We start from the raw sequence: 15391 nt of genomic DNA, 5'->3' as shown, positions 1-15391 counted from the left end.
AAGGGATATATATTGATGACATCCGTGAATGGATATATGTTTAAATTTAGTTCCTTGTCGGAGAATAGAAATTTGTTAGCTGATGAGATTTGAATCTAAAAAAAGAATAAAATAAACTACTTTACGACTTCAAAAAAATTATGAATCGTAATATTGACTATATTTGACACTGGACAGGGAGATCGCAACTTAGATCTCACGCGTCTTTAGCCAAAAAAATAAAGGAGGAATGGGCTAAAGATATACCGATAGGTCGGCGAAGTGCCCACAAGTTTATAAATGGCTCTAAATTGTCTCAAAAGTCAGTTTGCAGCACTGCTCTATCTTGCACTCAAATATATTATATATGGTTTGTAGTTCATATTACACTAAAATCTCGTGTCTATGTTCTGATTCGAGACTCAATTATACAAAACACGTCCCAACTCCAAAAAAAAAAAAAAAAACTCACAAATTTTTTTTTTTAAAAAAGGTCTTCAATTACATGCATATATAGGTTATAACTTATTTTAGCCTTTTCCGATATGATGATTATTTATTTCACCCACTTCATCAAATGGATGGTTTTCTTAAATAACAAAAAGATAAATACGAAATCCATAGAATGGAAATAAAAGCAAAGAGAATAAGGACGATACTGATACGACGGACTATGTATGGCTGGGAATACACATAGAGATCTTGTGTCATACCGAAGTTGATAAGATCAAGAAGAATGAGTGAAATATATACAAAAGTAATGTGAACGAATTCATGTAATGCCAGCTTTTAGTACTAAGAAAATGGGCGATGGTGGTTCTCGGCATCCCATCCCATGCAAAGATGTTGGCATAGTGGACAAATTGCTCTATGTGTGTTTGTGTGTGTCACACGCCTAAAGCTTGGCCACACATGCATTTTTTATGAGTATATTTCATGTGAGATAGTTTCACGGAGCTATATACATGATAGGAGGCGGCTGAGTTCTTATCTATAGTGAAAAGTAATCGAGTTGAAGATATGTATCACATAATTGAACTGTGAGACGCTCTCATAGGATTTTGTTTGTTATTTTACTTAAGCGTATATTTTAAATGAACATGTAATGTATTCAGGTAACGTTGATAGTTCAAAATAGAAAACGAATATTGCAACATTTTGTTCATTAAAATTCAAAACCATACTTTTAATCAATGAAAAAAAATAAATTAACTTTGATGTTATAAGGTGGGCTCCAAATATATATAGGCCCAAAATCATCTTAGTGGTCTTTCATCTCTCACTAGAGATTTGGGCTCCAAAAAGATACAGAGGCTTGAGATCTATCGAGGAAGATGAAAAAAGACCACTAAGGATTGAGAAGGAAATTACTCACGGGAAATGATCAAATTTGTGAAAAAACAAAAATTATTATGAGACTGCCTTGTCAATTTTGTAAAATGAATATTTAATAGAAATAATTCATGAAAAAATATTATATTTTATATTAAAAATATTAATTTTTATTTTAAATTTTAATTAAGTAATCTTAAATACGTAAAAGAAAACCCAAAAGTCAATTAACTCCAACGCATAAACCATCCCGAACAAGTTACAAACCTATTTATAAGAAACCCTATGAAAATACAATTTACCCCCTCAAAATCAACCTCATTCAGGGCAATTATGTAATTACATATTCCTAATTCAGCCGAATATTATATATTTAATTTTTCCAAAAGGTAAAATCGCTCACCCCCGGTCCGACAGGAATCTGTCACTTGTGAGACTCGATCTCTGATCATTTATCCAAGATTCACCGTATGCTGCGGGCTATATTTAATTATTTATATGATATATAGGCTCCGTTAATTTCCCACGCGGAAGTGCCCCCCCTCTCCAGGATCTATACAAAACGACCGCAATAATTCGTCGTCGTTTTGCCTGGTCTGAGTTCTTCGGAAAAAGACTCTCGAGGTCACCGGAAAGCCGACCATTTATCTGAATTGGAGATTCCAATTCGGTTCTGGAGTTTTAATTGGGTTAGTTCCAGTGTTTTTTTTGAAGTGCTGGTTGGTTTTGTTTATTAGTTTTCTATGATTCGTTATTTGAATATATTTTTTCGCAGGAGATGGAAAGAAGACGGTGGTTGGCCATTGCAATTTTTGTATATTTATTTGGATTTTCATTGTGTAGAGGTAATTAATCTTTTTGGGTTTTTAGTCCTGATTGCGGATATGAAGAGATATCTCGATCAGTGGTGAATCCAAAAATTCTATTCATGGCAAAATTCAGCATAAAATTGGAATATTTTATTATAAGTTTGTATCGCAGATACACTCTTAACCCTTCTCGGGATTTTTATCAAATAAAAAAATAAAAAAAATTTAATATTGTGTGTAGTGTGATTACAAATCAAGTTTCTGCGTAGGAGTTGATCGTTAAATGACTGAATTTTATGAGCCATTACTTGTTATATAAGTCTCGTTTTATAAAATGCAGGATTCAATCTTTGATGATTAAAGTTGCTCTTTGCCTCATGTCATTTACATAAGAATTCGTCAACTTCTGAATGTCATGACTTGTATGATACTTAATACTTTTTTATGTGGTGCCAATTATGTTTTTGTAGAGAAATGTCGTTCTAAATTAACTTTAGATGTTGTAATAATTTTTTTTTGGAATAGTTTACTTTGTTTTGAATGAGAAGGTTTATTATTCTTATTGCTTAATTCTGTTAGGAGATACCTACATCTCTGTTCCCGCTGTGCACATGAATTTTTCCATGCTTTATGTGCACAGAATTGAAGGTAACGGTGAAGCACAAGCATAATACCAATGATCAGTCGGTGACATACAATCATACTCTTGCAAAAATATTGGTGCAATACGCGTCAGCTGTGAGTTCATCTGAACTATATTTTGGATCCATGTGTATGATTAAGCTTTCGGAAAAGTATTTTAGATATGTATATTTCTTGAGACATTTTTGGTGCTTGTCCTGAAAGATATGTTCAGTTGTGTGAGTTGTTTTTTTGAGGAGTTGGTTGTTTCATTTACCTAGCCTTTATTATCGAAGCAGTAACTTGACAGGCTTTCCCACTTCATTATCGAGTGAATAATTTTTTATAATACCTCTCATTCTACATAACGATTCTCTCAAGAAATTCTTTTTGGATAGTATTTTGTTGAGTCAACGTGCATATGATCATCCTAAAATAACTGATTGTCAGAAAGTTTTAAATATTTGTTTCCATTTTTTTCATCGAATCCCAAAATAAATCCAATTTCTTGACAAATCAAGATATTTCAACAAGAAGATAATCCGAAAGGTTATCCTAAAATAACACTCATTAAAGTGCAAACAAGATTCCTCTGGTATTAAAATAAATAAACTCTCCTTTTATCGAAGCAGTAAGTTAAACAAGTTTTCTCATTTCATTATCGAGTGAATAATTTGTTATAATGCCTCTTATTCTACATAACGATTCTCTCAAGTTTTTTTATAGTATTTTGTTGAGTTAACGTGCATAAGCGAAACTGCTGATATATGGTATAACTAAACAAATTTTGCACTTGCAGGTATATTTGTCGGACTTGACGGAATTGTTTACTTGGACTTGCTCGAGATGCGACGGTCTGACTGAGGTATAGTAATAGTCTAATAGTTACATAATACATCATATTTGTTGACTTTAAATTAAGTAGCTATTTATTACCTAATATCTTAATTTTGAATTGAAACTATTCTTGTTGGGTACAGGGCTTTGAAATAATTGACCTAATCGTGGACGTGAAATCCTGCCTGCAGGTTTGGGGAAACGAGTCTTCATTTTCATCATTTTTGTCAGATAAAGCATTATTTTTATGTTTTGTTGACTTTGTTAGATGTTCTAATATTTGGTTGTTTCTATGAAGGGATTTGTTGGGGTTGCGACTGATCTTAATGCCACTGTCATTGCAATCAGAGGAACTCAGGGGCTCAGGTTTGGCTTATTCATGCTTATTGATCTATTTATCTTCTCCACAGATGGTTGTTCATCTCAAGGCCATTTTATTTGAATTTTGAGTCGAATGTTTTAACAAAATAATACAACTGATGGACAATCTCCCATACTCATTATTTTGTTCACCCATATTATGACTGGTACGTACTCGTGTCTGTGAGCTTTTATAATTACCATTTACATAAAAATATTTTTTATAAACTAAAAATGGTGTAGGGTAGTACTTAACTTATTTATGGGTAATTCTGTTTGCAGTTTACAGAACTGGGTAGAAGATTTGTTCTGGAAGCAGCTTGATACTGATTACCCTGGAGTTGATGATGCAATGGTGTGTGCGACTAAATATATGCATTTCTTTTTTCTCTGTCTCCTCCACATGAATATTTTGACAAGTTTGCTGTATTTGCATCCGTGTGCATTTTATGTGGGTTTATTCTTTGGTCCAGGTGCATCATGGTTTTTATTCTGCTTACTACAACACATCCTTGCGTTCTGGAGTTCTAAATGCTGTTCAAAAGGCAAAGCAGTTATATGGAGACACTAAGATAATGCTTACTGGGCATTCAATGGGAGGGGCTATAGTAGCTTTTTGTGGACTTGATCTTCGTGTAATTCCAATACTTGATTATTGACCTATTGTTGGCTTTTACTTTAATGCCACGTGCCTTATATTTATTTTGCAATCTTTTCCCAAAAGGTTATAGTAGAGACCTCCCAGGGATTTTTCTGTGGTAGAAAAATATCAACATGATTCCAGAATTAGCCTAGTCTTTGGGCAAGTTATCAATCAAGAAGATCGACCTCCTTAGTTCTGAAAGATGTTTCACATGAAGTGCTTGGAGCTTCTATAGTCTTAACTTGCACGACTGTGTTTGATTTGTCCAGTCCAAAAATTTACACAGTGGTTTCTTAATTTTTTATAAAAAATTGTTTTAGCATGTCTTCTTGTAGAGGATTCAAATTGCATTGTATAATAATAATAATTCCTGATTAATATATGGTGAGATAATTCGTTTAATATTTCTTTTTTGGAGTTTTTTTAAACTACTTATCCTGTTATCAGCTCAGTTTTGGACATCAAGATATTCAGGTTATGACCTTTGGGCAACCTAGGATTGGCAATGCTGCTTTTGCTGCATATTATAGTGAGGTGCTGCCAAATACCTTTCGCATCACAAATGGACATGATATTGTGCCTCATTTACCTCCTTATTACCGTTATTTTCCTCGAAAGACGTACCATCACTTCCCGAGAGAGGTACTAGTTTTTGGTGTTTAACTTCATGACATATTTTATATTAGGCGTTTGACTTTATGACATATTTTATATTAAGCTTTAGTTGTTCAATCTTTCTTTGATTTAGGCTTATTTTAGTATTTAATCTTAATTAACTTTACCACTTTCTTGTTGGATCTTTGTTGTAAACTCCAGAACTGGTCTACGTTGTGGTAATGATTGCTTTAGTTTTATACTTTTTATAGCAGTATCTTAGTTCTTTGACTTCATAGACCCCCAAATTAATGACCGTGTAAACATTTTTGAATCATACATTTGCGTTATTTTGGCCTTCATTGCTTCATTATTTTTCTCTGCTTGCTCAATCTTCGTGTTGTAGGTTTGGCTTTGCAATATTGGGTTTGAAATTTTGACTTTTACAGTGGAGAAGGTCTGTGATGATTCTGGGGAAGATCCAACATGTAGCAGGCAAGTATTTGCTTATAAGCTTTGTCATATTTCAATCAGTGAATTTTATCTGTTATTTTTGGTTGCTGCTGTAGTATATAAGATATAATGTAGGCGATGCTCTCTTTCTACTTTTAGATAGTCCTGATCACCAGAGTTACTGGATGGTGAATTGGTGATGAATGACTCTTAGGACACTAAATAATGATAGACTTAGCCAAGATTCTATACTGTTGCCAATCCTTCATAAGAATATTCTAGTTCTCAAATTGCTTCCTCTTGTATCAGTGGTGGATCCCCTTCAATCGTGGAAAAAAATGTTTAATTTTATTAAAATTTCAATCTTCATTTACCTCTCCCCCAAAACATGGAAACTATCCATCACTCCCATCTGCACTGCTCCGGAGTTCTTGGGTATTTTCCTGCTGATATCATTTGTGATTGCTAGCTAAGTGGCAACCATTGTGATAACCACTTCTTTGATTCCTCTGTAGGTCGGTGAGTGGGAACAGTATATCTGATCATTTGTCATATTATGGCGTTGAAATGGGATGTGATTCACCGAGCGAATGCAAAATTGTGATGGATCCTCATGTTGCTGCTTATGCAAAAATGGATGTTGATGGGAATTTCATTTTATCCCAGTATCCACCCACACCAATTTTGAAACAGAGTACAGAGGAGGTAACCGATCAGGGCCTTTCTATGTAGATTTCGATTCTGGTCAACTGTGCCATTGATTTGTGTACATGATGGCACGAGCCCCATGGTTATTTTATTGGTTGTAGCTGTCTCCTGTGTTTTCATGGCCTTGGTTGGGAAAGAGTATCTTATATATAAATATTGTTAATATTTGTATATATCATTTTAATCCAAATATCTACTTTGTACGTGTACTACATCGTTGGTGATATATCTGCTCAAATTTGATAGCCGGATTAATGCAAAATTCAAATGAATTTTTTTAAAAAAATCGCGATTAAGCTTTTACTGAGAATTTTTTCTTGTATAATTTTTCAGTCAGCAATTCTTACAGAGAAGACAGATACAAATCTTGCCAAATAGACGAGATACAAATCTTGCCAAATTTCATTGAAATACGAATTTTTGCAAGAGCGCAGTTGGTAAATGAAAAGAAAATGTGAGAAACAAAATAAAAGGATCGGATCACCATTTTCCTTCAATTTGCCTTCAAATCATTTGGTGTCACTTTCCTGCATAATCATCACCAAATCCGATATGAGAAATGTTTATTGATCATATGCAATATTATGTCGATAACAAAATACAACTTTGTAGAAGAAAAATTCATGATCACTTTTTTTACCAGTTCATTATGTTCATACACGAAATTAAGTCGGGGCGAGCTACACAATCCATCACACAAATGAATTAGTTTTCGAATCAAATATAAAGTTTCATAGTTTGTATCACAACAATTTAAACTACCCTGTCCTTTGAAAAATAAATATATTTTGCATAAAAGCATGTAGTTAACGTATTATCTAAACATTTTTGGCATGGAAATTTGACTTTGTTGTCTTAAATTTTCAGTACCATCAAGAGTCTTCTCTTCTCCTGTGGCAGCAGACAATTTCTCTTCATCAACCTTATTTCCCTCTTCTGCAAATTCAGCACCTCAAGATTACATTACAATACAAGACGTATATACAATGGCGTGACAAAATAACATAGATAAACAAGCATTTTGACGTGACATTTGTATAGATGATAAGAACTTTTCAGATATACAAACCATTTTTTATATCTGCTTTTGCCTCTCCTTCCACAGCATCATTCCCTTCTGTTTTCTCTCCATGCACATGCCCCTTAGCACGGGGCGAATAGTATTCGGATTTCCCAGATATCCCGTCAGAAATAATGGATTCAATAGTTTCTTCATAATCCCTTATCGGCGAAAGAAAGTTCTTTTTTGGAGAATGATCGTATGAATTCAGCTTTCCTTGATCATTTTCAACAAAATTCTCCTCCTCTTCTACATTTTTTGCCTTATCCTCCACCCGGGATTCGCTGTTTCCATCGGCTACATTCTTTTCTTTTGTATTTTCCTTCGTCTCCTCAATATAATTTTCAGTATATTCAACTTTCTTGATTAATGCATCAGGGCTATCATTTTGCTTCACATTTCCAAATTCTTGAACATTTTCCTCCTCGGTAGCCTTCTCAACGACAGGGTTATTGATCTTGATGGAATTCGAGCTTTTGGATTTGGTAACAGTATTGTCTGTTGCAACAGCCTGCTTTGATTTCCCACAACCCATATTTGGTGTTGAAATGAAGGGAAGAAAGGATTCCTGAATTGAGAGGGAAAAAACAAAGAAATGATAGCTTTTGTTTAATTCCCTTTCTGATGCATCTGTCTGTTCTTCACCTTAATTTGTTTTCATATATATATATATATATATATATGCTTAAAAAACGTAATTTTTAATGAAAATTTATGGAAATTATTTATTTGTCGAAATAATTTAATTTGTCGTGAAAAAATAAAATAAAACGAACATGGGCTTCTCTGCTGGGCGTATCAAATAAACAGCAAAAACTAAAAAAAAAAATCTCGCTTCTAACAATTTAATCCAACAAACAAACAAACGCGACTTTAGTTCAAAACGCTGAGACTAGTAATTGATATTCACAAATAGCGATTTATCAAAGGCATACAATTAGCTGTATATGACTTTTTCACATTGTTGGATGCGTAGTCCACAAAAAAAAAAATATATAATCATTTGTGATCCTTTGTATGCCATTGTGTATTTAGATTGCCATAAGGTTGCATTTTTTAATTCCATAATAACAAATTCATTGGCTTATTTAGGTAAATCAATGGACAATAAATTTCAAGTCCCACAAACTAGTTATTTTCTCAGCATTGTGGTAGAATTCAAATACATCAAATGAAATCATTTCAAACCTTCATATCAAAACACCACCTTTTCTAGTGATTTCATCTTGCCTTTGTTCTTGTATATAATGTTTTTTTCGTCGGCTGTTGGTTGGATATCAACTCGTATTACAATTTGATATACCATATTTAGAGAGTGTTTGACTGAACTTCTAATAAGCACTTTCTTGATCCTAGTTGGGTGGAAGTATTTTGGGGTGTTTGTGAAAATCAATTTATACTTCAACTTCTATAACGTTTAACTAAAAGCTAGAAACAAGATTGAATGTTTTTTCCTGCTTATGCTTTTTAGTTTATGGTTTATGTTACAATTTGATATTTGAATCCTTGAAAAAAAGTTATCATATTCTACAACTACTTTCAATTTTTTAAAAAAAATTTGAAATTTTTTTAAAATGTTAAATTTTATTTATATATAAGTTTTTAAGAGTTTCGAATGAAATTTATACAATTCAAAATCACATTTTATTACAATCATTTTATATTTTTAAAATTAATTTTTTATATTTTCAGATTATTTATTTTTACATATTTTGTGAATTTATATAAAAAAATTTAAGCATTCATGTTATAAAAAGTAAGCATTCATGTTATTATTAAATATTCAAAATTTAATAATAATTATATAAATACATTGTTGATTGTGTGATTGCCAAAAATTAGACAATTTAAAAATATTATATAGGTTAAGGATATTGTTGTAATTGTACGACAACAAAAATCTTGGAAATATTTTTTCTTCAAACATTCAAAATTTTGCTTATATTAACTTTAGGATTTTATTTTCAAAAATTTCATACTTTTGCTTCTCACTTATTTTCAGAAAACAAAATAGAAAAATTACTTTAAAATAAACAAAAACTCTCTCAAACACTCCATTAATATGATAATTATTGGATATTAAAAGTTTTTTTTTTATATCTCATTAGCATATACCCAGTTGCGGATGTTCTAGAATCTTATATAAAATATATATATACAAACATGATTTTTGGTGTCCAAAATTTTTTGTGCACCGGGCCCTAGTTTAATTTGACGGGAAATTTGGGTTCAGTTCTCAGCCGCCATTTTTTTTTGTGTTCAGTCCCTAGGTACTTTTTTAGTACCACATTTCCACATGAAGTGTACCACATTTCCACATGAAGTGTACCACATTTTGTATGACATAGTACCACAATTTTGTGGATAGGGAGTGAAGCCAAAAAAATTTTTTGATTGGGGATTTTTCAAAAACTTCCCCATTTGACGATAAGGACTTGTCACCGAAAATCACCCTTTCGATATTATCACATAACAAAGATCTTCCCTAAATCTTCATTTTTATATTCTATATTGCCCACCTGCTCCTTAATCATTGTACAGCTAAGAACTAATCATGCACATGTATATGCACACACACACACACATATATATTTGTATACCACTAAAAAAGATTGGAGCTAGAGGTACATCCATGGAGAAAGAACAGGTGAAATTCAGAATCTTAATGTTTCCTTACTTGTCTTATTCTCATGTATATCCTTATTTTGAACTAGCCAAGAGGCTCTCGAACAGAAACCTCCACATATATTTCTGTTCTTCTGCTATCAATCTTGAATCCATCAAGAAAACCATGCAAAAACAATTATCCTCAATCGAACTTGTGGAACTTAATTTGCCATCCTTGCCTGAACTTCCTCCAGATCTCCATACAACCAAGAATGTGCCTCCCAACCTGACATCAGCCCTTTTACAGGTTTTCCAAATGTCAAGATCTAGCTTCTCCGAAATCGTTAATAATTTAAAGCCTGATTTGGTGATGTATGATTACTTCGAATCATGGGTTCCAAAGCTTGTTTCACCTCAAGGTATTCCTTCTGTTTACTTTGCAACTGTGGGAGCAGCAACATTTTCGTATTTCCATCATATATATACATATGGGAATGTTTCTACTTTTCCTTTTAAAGAACTATATCTCCTGGAGCATGAAAAAGAAGGTGTAAAATCTCCGGTTGAACTGGAAATAGAAGATGTTGATCAGGATTTTGCAGATGGAATGCTCAGCCTGTCTAGTGAGATTGTTTTGATCAAGGGGTCCAAAGGGTTTGACGCGAAGTATATTGACCATCTTTCTTTTTTGTGTCAAAAAAGAGTTGTGCCCGTTGGACTATTAGTGCATGATTCCAAAGGAAATGAAAAAAATTCAGATATTCTGCAGTGGCTGAGTAAAAAAGAGCGCTCCTCCACTTTGTTCATTTGCTTTGGGTCTGAATATTTCTTGTCTAAGGATCAGATACAAGAAATTTCAAAAGGGTTGGAGCTCTGCGACGTAAATTTCATATGGGTTGTAAAATTTTCAGTTCAGGATGATTGTATCACCTTAGAAGAGGCATTCCCTCGAGGATTTCTGGAAAGGGTGAAAGGGAGAGGGATAGTTGTGGATGGATGGGCACCACAATCCAAGATTTTATCGAATCCTAACACAGGTGCTTTTGCTAGTCATTGTGGTTGGAGTTCTGTGACCGAAAGCTTGTATTATAGCGTTCCGATCATAGCCATGCCGATTAGATACGATCAGCCTATAAATGCCAGATTGGTTGTGGAGGCTGGTGTCGGAGTGGAGGTTGTGAAGGGTCAAGATGGTGTTTTCACAGGGGAAGAACTGTCGAAATCGATCCGTAAAGTTTTTGTGGAGAGGACTGGTGAAGACATAAGGTCTAAAGCAAGAAAATTGAGCGAGAAGATTAAAGAGGAAGAAGAACAAGAATTAGATGAAGTCGCAGAGCAGATTATGAGGCTTTGTTTGAAGAATAAGTAAAGTATGATTTGCATGAATTCACAGTTAAAGGTGCTGAGAATTCAGTTGATCTTTGGTTGGTTTGTGTTTCTTAATGTCAGGAATTGATTCAACAAAATATGGAGGTTTATGTATCCAAACTTTAGATCTATAGTTATGAAATGAACCTGTTTGGTTAACTCGAAACATAGAGTTTGTCAAACCTCAAACCAGTGACATCGGCTTTGATCTTAAAATTAAAAAGACATGTTTTAACACACCAAGTCTGATAAACTGTTGTTTTGCGATAAAGCATGGATAATAAAATTGTCGTAAAACACATTCCAGATTGCACAAATAATTCCAATACTGATCAACCAACAGCAAGCACATCAGAGAATTGATTCAAGCCTTTGATTATTAACCTCACATAAGAAGAGATTCACACGGTAACACTCCAAGAAATTGATCTACGAAGGATAAAAAAGAAAACAAGATCAACACAAGAATTACGTGGTTCGGTTCGTAAACCTACTCCAGGGGAAGCAACCAACCCCAAGAAAATTCACTGTCAAATTTAGAAGAGGGATTACAATAAGAGTTCTAAGCTTCTCTGCCCAACATATATACAAGTCGACTGACCAAGAAACTCTTAACTGTAATTTCTTAACTTAATTGCTAAATAAATCTTGACATAGATATATACATTGACTTGACTTCTCAGTTGCTACTCCAAGTTAAACAGCTTGATTAACTCTTCTACAAGGCTGGACCAATCTCAACAAAAATAATAAAATCTGTTGATGTAACTTAATTAGGTATATATCACTCATTGTTTGATCCAAATTTGTGAAATGTTGTCAGGTATAAATGCATCAAATTAGTACAAAAATCCAAATCCTAAAATTAGAATTATTGTAAGCATTAAATTCAACTGTTAGTTCTTGTTTCTTTAACCAATATGCAACTAAAAACAAAAGGATTTGTCTTGAAAGCATTGCTGAAAATTGAAAAATACAAAACCTAAACTGGGAGTTGTTAAATCGATATTATTATTGCGTATCTTAATAAGAATTTTAATATAAATATTTTTTAACATGTTCTAAAAAATAATTAAAATTTTTAATCAAAATTTATTCATCTAATAAATGAAAAATTTTGAATTTTTGAAAAATTATCCGATATAAATATTTTTTTTCCGAGTGAAATATGTACAAGTCCCACGTGATCTCCAGATTTCCAAAAAAAAATTATGCATACCCATTTGCTTTATTGCAAGGACTTTTCCACAAAAAATATCCTGTCAAATTTTTTACACTAAAATAATATTTCCTTAGGCTATCGCCTACTCAACAATCATTGGAAAATTTGGGATCTAAGCATACCAAAGTTCTTGAGAACTATAGAACCAAAAAGAATTTGAGAGAGAGGTTCCATTCATGGAGGAAGGACAGGCCAAATTTAGAATCTTAGTGTTTCCATACCTAGCTTACTCCCATGTGTATCCCTTTTTTGAACTGTCCAAAAGGCTCTCAAACAGAAACTTCCACATATATTTTTGTTCTTCCGCTATCAATCTTGAATCCATCAAGAAAACTATGCAAAATTCACCCGTCGATTCCTCAATTGAACTTGTGGAACTTAGCGTGCCATCTTCGCCTCAGCTTCCTCCAGATCTCCACACAACCAAGAATTTGCCTCCCAACATGACACCAACCCTTATGCAAGCTTTCCAAATGTCAAGCTCTAGCTTCTCTGATATCTTCAATAATCTGAAGCCTGATTTGGTGATATATGATTTCTTCCAACCATGGGTTCCAAAGCTTGCTTCATCCCAAGGTATTCCTTCGGTTTACTTTGCAACTTCAGGAGCAGCACCTTTTTCATATTTTCATCATTTATATACATACGGGAGTATTTCTACTTTTCCTTTTCAAGAAATATATCTCTTGGACCATGAAAAAGTCGATCTAAAAGCTCCGTCTAAACTGGAAATCAAAGACGCTGATCAAGATTTTGCATTTGGAATATTTAGGATGTCTAGTGAAATTGTTTTGATCAAGGGGTGTAAAGGGTTTGATGGTAAGTATATGGATCATCTTTCTGTTTTATGTCAAAAAAGAGTTGTACCCACCGGACTATTAGTGCATGATTCTAAAGAAAATGAAGAAAACTCAGATATTCTGCAGTGGCTAAGTAGAAAAGAGCGATTCTCCACTCTGTTCATTTGCTTTGGTAGTGAGCACTTCTTGTCTAAGGATCAAATACGAGAAATCTCAAAAGGGTTGGAGCTATGCGACGTGAATTTCATATGGGTGGTAAAATTTTCGGTCGAGGATAAGGGTGTCACTCTAGAAGAGGCCCTGCCTCAAGGATTTCTTGAAAGGGTGAATGGGAGAGGTATAGTTGTGGAGGGATGGGTTCCACAAGCCAAGATTTTGTCAAATCCTAACACAGGTGCTTTTGCTAGTCATTGCGGTTGGAGTTCTGTAACAGAAAGCTTGTATTATGGTGTTCCAGTTATAGCCATGCCTAGTATATATGATCAGCCTATAAATGCCAGATTGGTCGTGGAGGCTGGTGTTGGAGTGGAGGTTGTGAAGGGCCAAAACGGTCTTTTTACAGGGGAAGAGATGTCGAAAGCGATCGGTAAAGTTTTTTCGGAGAGGAGCGGTGAAGAAAAAATGAGGTTCAAAGCAAGGAAATTGAGTGAGGAGATTAAAGAGGAAGAAGAACAAGAAGTTGATGAAGTGGCAAAGCAGATTTTGAGGCTTTGTTTGAAGAACAAGTAGCATGAACTTTCATCCTTTCGCCGTTGAAGATCTTGTGGTTGTTTTGGCCTTTTAAATGTCCGGAATTGATTAAGTTTATTATGTATATCCAAGCTTCAGTTGTAGAACCTATTTTTATTAACAAAAACTTGTGTGAGACAGTCTCACATGTCGTATTTTGTCTCTCACATGTCGTATTTTGTGAGACGGATAACTCTTATTTGAGTCGTCCATGAAAAAGTATTACTTTCTGTTGTGAATATCGATAGAGTTAACATGTCTCACAGATAAAAATTCGTGAGATCGTCTCACAAGAAACCTACTTTTTTTTTGTTATAGGATGATCACATTGGTCTCCTATGCATATGTTATTGGGAAATATGTTTGTATACAAGAGTCATAGTTGTAAATAGGGCTGCAAACGAACCGAACATGTTCGCGAGTTTTTCGAGCCGGCTCGATAAATATTCGATTTGTATTCGAACTTATCGAATTTGAGCCGAACTCGAACACGTTCGAACTTTTTTTCGAGCCGAACTCGAGCCCAAATTATTTTGTTCGATAGCTCGCGAATAGTTCGCGAGCCTTAATATTTTATTAATATAATATAATTATATATATATATATACATTTCGAATATTTCGAGCATTTCGAGCTTTCAAACCTTAATATCCGAGCAATAATTCGAATAGTTCACGAATATATTCGAATATTTCGAGCCGAACTCGAACTCGAACTTCATTTCGAGCCGAGCTCGAGCCCAAATATTTGAAATTATCGAACTTCGAATCGAGCTCGAACTCGAATATACCTATTTCGAGCCGAATTCGAGCCTGACTTTTTTACTATTATTCGACTCGATTCGGTTCGTTTGCACCCCTAGTTGTAAATATGGATTGGAAAATTTATATGTTATCTTTATGGTCATTATCTCAATTACATATTTAAATATGAAAATTTATTCTATCAAAATATATTGATATACTTTCACTAACTTGGAGTCAATGAGACAGTAAACGGATGTCGAGGAGAGGATGTCCAACCACCAATAATTGAAATTCTGTGGTTCTATGGAATACACACAGCATCATATTCATATCTCCAATTTTTTTTTTTAAATTGGTAAAATATGCTATATAGAATTAAATTTTTTAGACCTTTTAAACTAAAATTAGACGTTCAAAATCTTAATTAAGCCCCTATGGTAAGTATTTGGGGTGTTTTATTTTAAAAAAAAAAATTATACTTTAGAAAGTATTAGAAAATCAAAAAATATATATATAATATTAT

At 33.6% G+C, this 15391-nt stretch overlaps 4 protein-coding genes across 5 annotated transcripts; 3 read left to right on the top strand and 1 right to left on the bottom strand.

The window, feature by feature from the left end:
• Window positions 1-1827: 1827 nt before the first annotated feature.
• On the top strand, window positions 1828-6548 carry LOC140814073 (secreted mono- and diacylglycerol lipase 1-like). Of its 2 annotated transcripts, none has more exons than XM_073172932.1 (11): window positions 1828-2000; window positions 2087-2156; window positions 2761-2858; window positions 3541-3606; window positions 3722-3769; window positions 3877-3944; window positions 4221-4293; window positions 4412-4573; window positions 5029-5223; window positions 5582-5670; window positions 6144-6548. In XM_073172932.1, exons 2-11 carry the CDS (start codon window positions 2090-2092, stop codon window positions 6358-6360), a joined length of 1083 nt encoding a protein of 360 aa, XP_073029033.1. In that variant the 5' UTR covers window positions 1828-2000; window positions 2087-2089; the 3' UTR covers window positions 6361-6548. The 2 variants fall into 2 exon arrangements, with proteins under 2 accessions (XP_073029033.1, XP_073029034.1); XM_073172933.1 differs by having other exon boundaries at window positions 2700-2858.
• A 149-nt stretch (window positions 6549-6697) lies between these two features.
• LOC140814075 (uncharacterized) lies at window positions 6698-8013 on the bottom strand. The gene is made up of 3 exons (XM_073172934.1): window positions 7406-8013; window positions 7207-7272; window positions 6698-6863 (listed from the first exon to the last, which is right to left on the bottom strand). The coding sequence occupies exons 1-3, from the start codon at window positions 7929-7931 to the stop codon at window positions 6856-6858; spliced, it is 600 nt and encodes a 199-aa protein (XP_073029035.1). The 5' UTR covers window positions 7932-8013; the 3' UTR covers window positions 6698-6855.
• Window positions 8014-9933: 1920 nt separating this feature from the next.
• Window positions 9934-11537, top strand: LOC140814941 (UDP-glucosyltransferase 29-like). Its single transcript, XM_073174039.1, has 2 exons — window positions 9934-11431; window positions 11477-11537. The coding sequence occupies exon 1, from the start codon at window positions 9951-9953 to the stop codon at window positions 11370-11372; it is 1422 nt and encodes a 473-aa protein (XP_073030140.1). The 5' UTR covers window positions 9934-9950; the 3' UTR covers window positions 11373-11431; window positions 11477-11537.
• A 1052-nt stretch (window positions 11538-12589) lies between these two features.
• On the top strand, window positions 12590-14363 carry LOC140814965 (mogroside IIIx synthase-like). Its single transcript, XM_073174060.1, has one exon. The coding sequence runs from the start codon at window positions 12770-12772 to the stop codon at window positions 14120-14122; it is 1353 nt and encodes a 450-aa protein (XP_073030161.1). The 5' UTR covers window positions 12590-12769; the 3' UTR covers window positions 14123-14363.
• Window positions 14364-15391: the final 1028 nt, after the last annotated feature.

Source organism: Primulina eburnea, chromosome 15, assembly GCF_022965805.1.
Source record: "Primulina eburnea isolate SZY01 chromosome 15, ASM2296580v1, whole genome shotgun sequence".
Lineage (NCBI taxonomy): Eukaryota > Viridiplantae > Streptophyta > Magnoliopsida > Lamiales > Gesneriaceae > Primulina > Primulina eburnea.
This window is presented reverse-complemented; position numbering and strand designations above follow the sequence as displayed.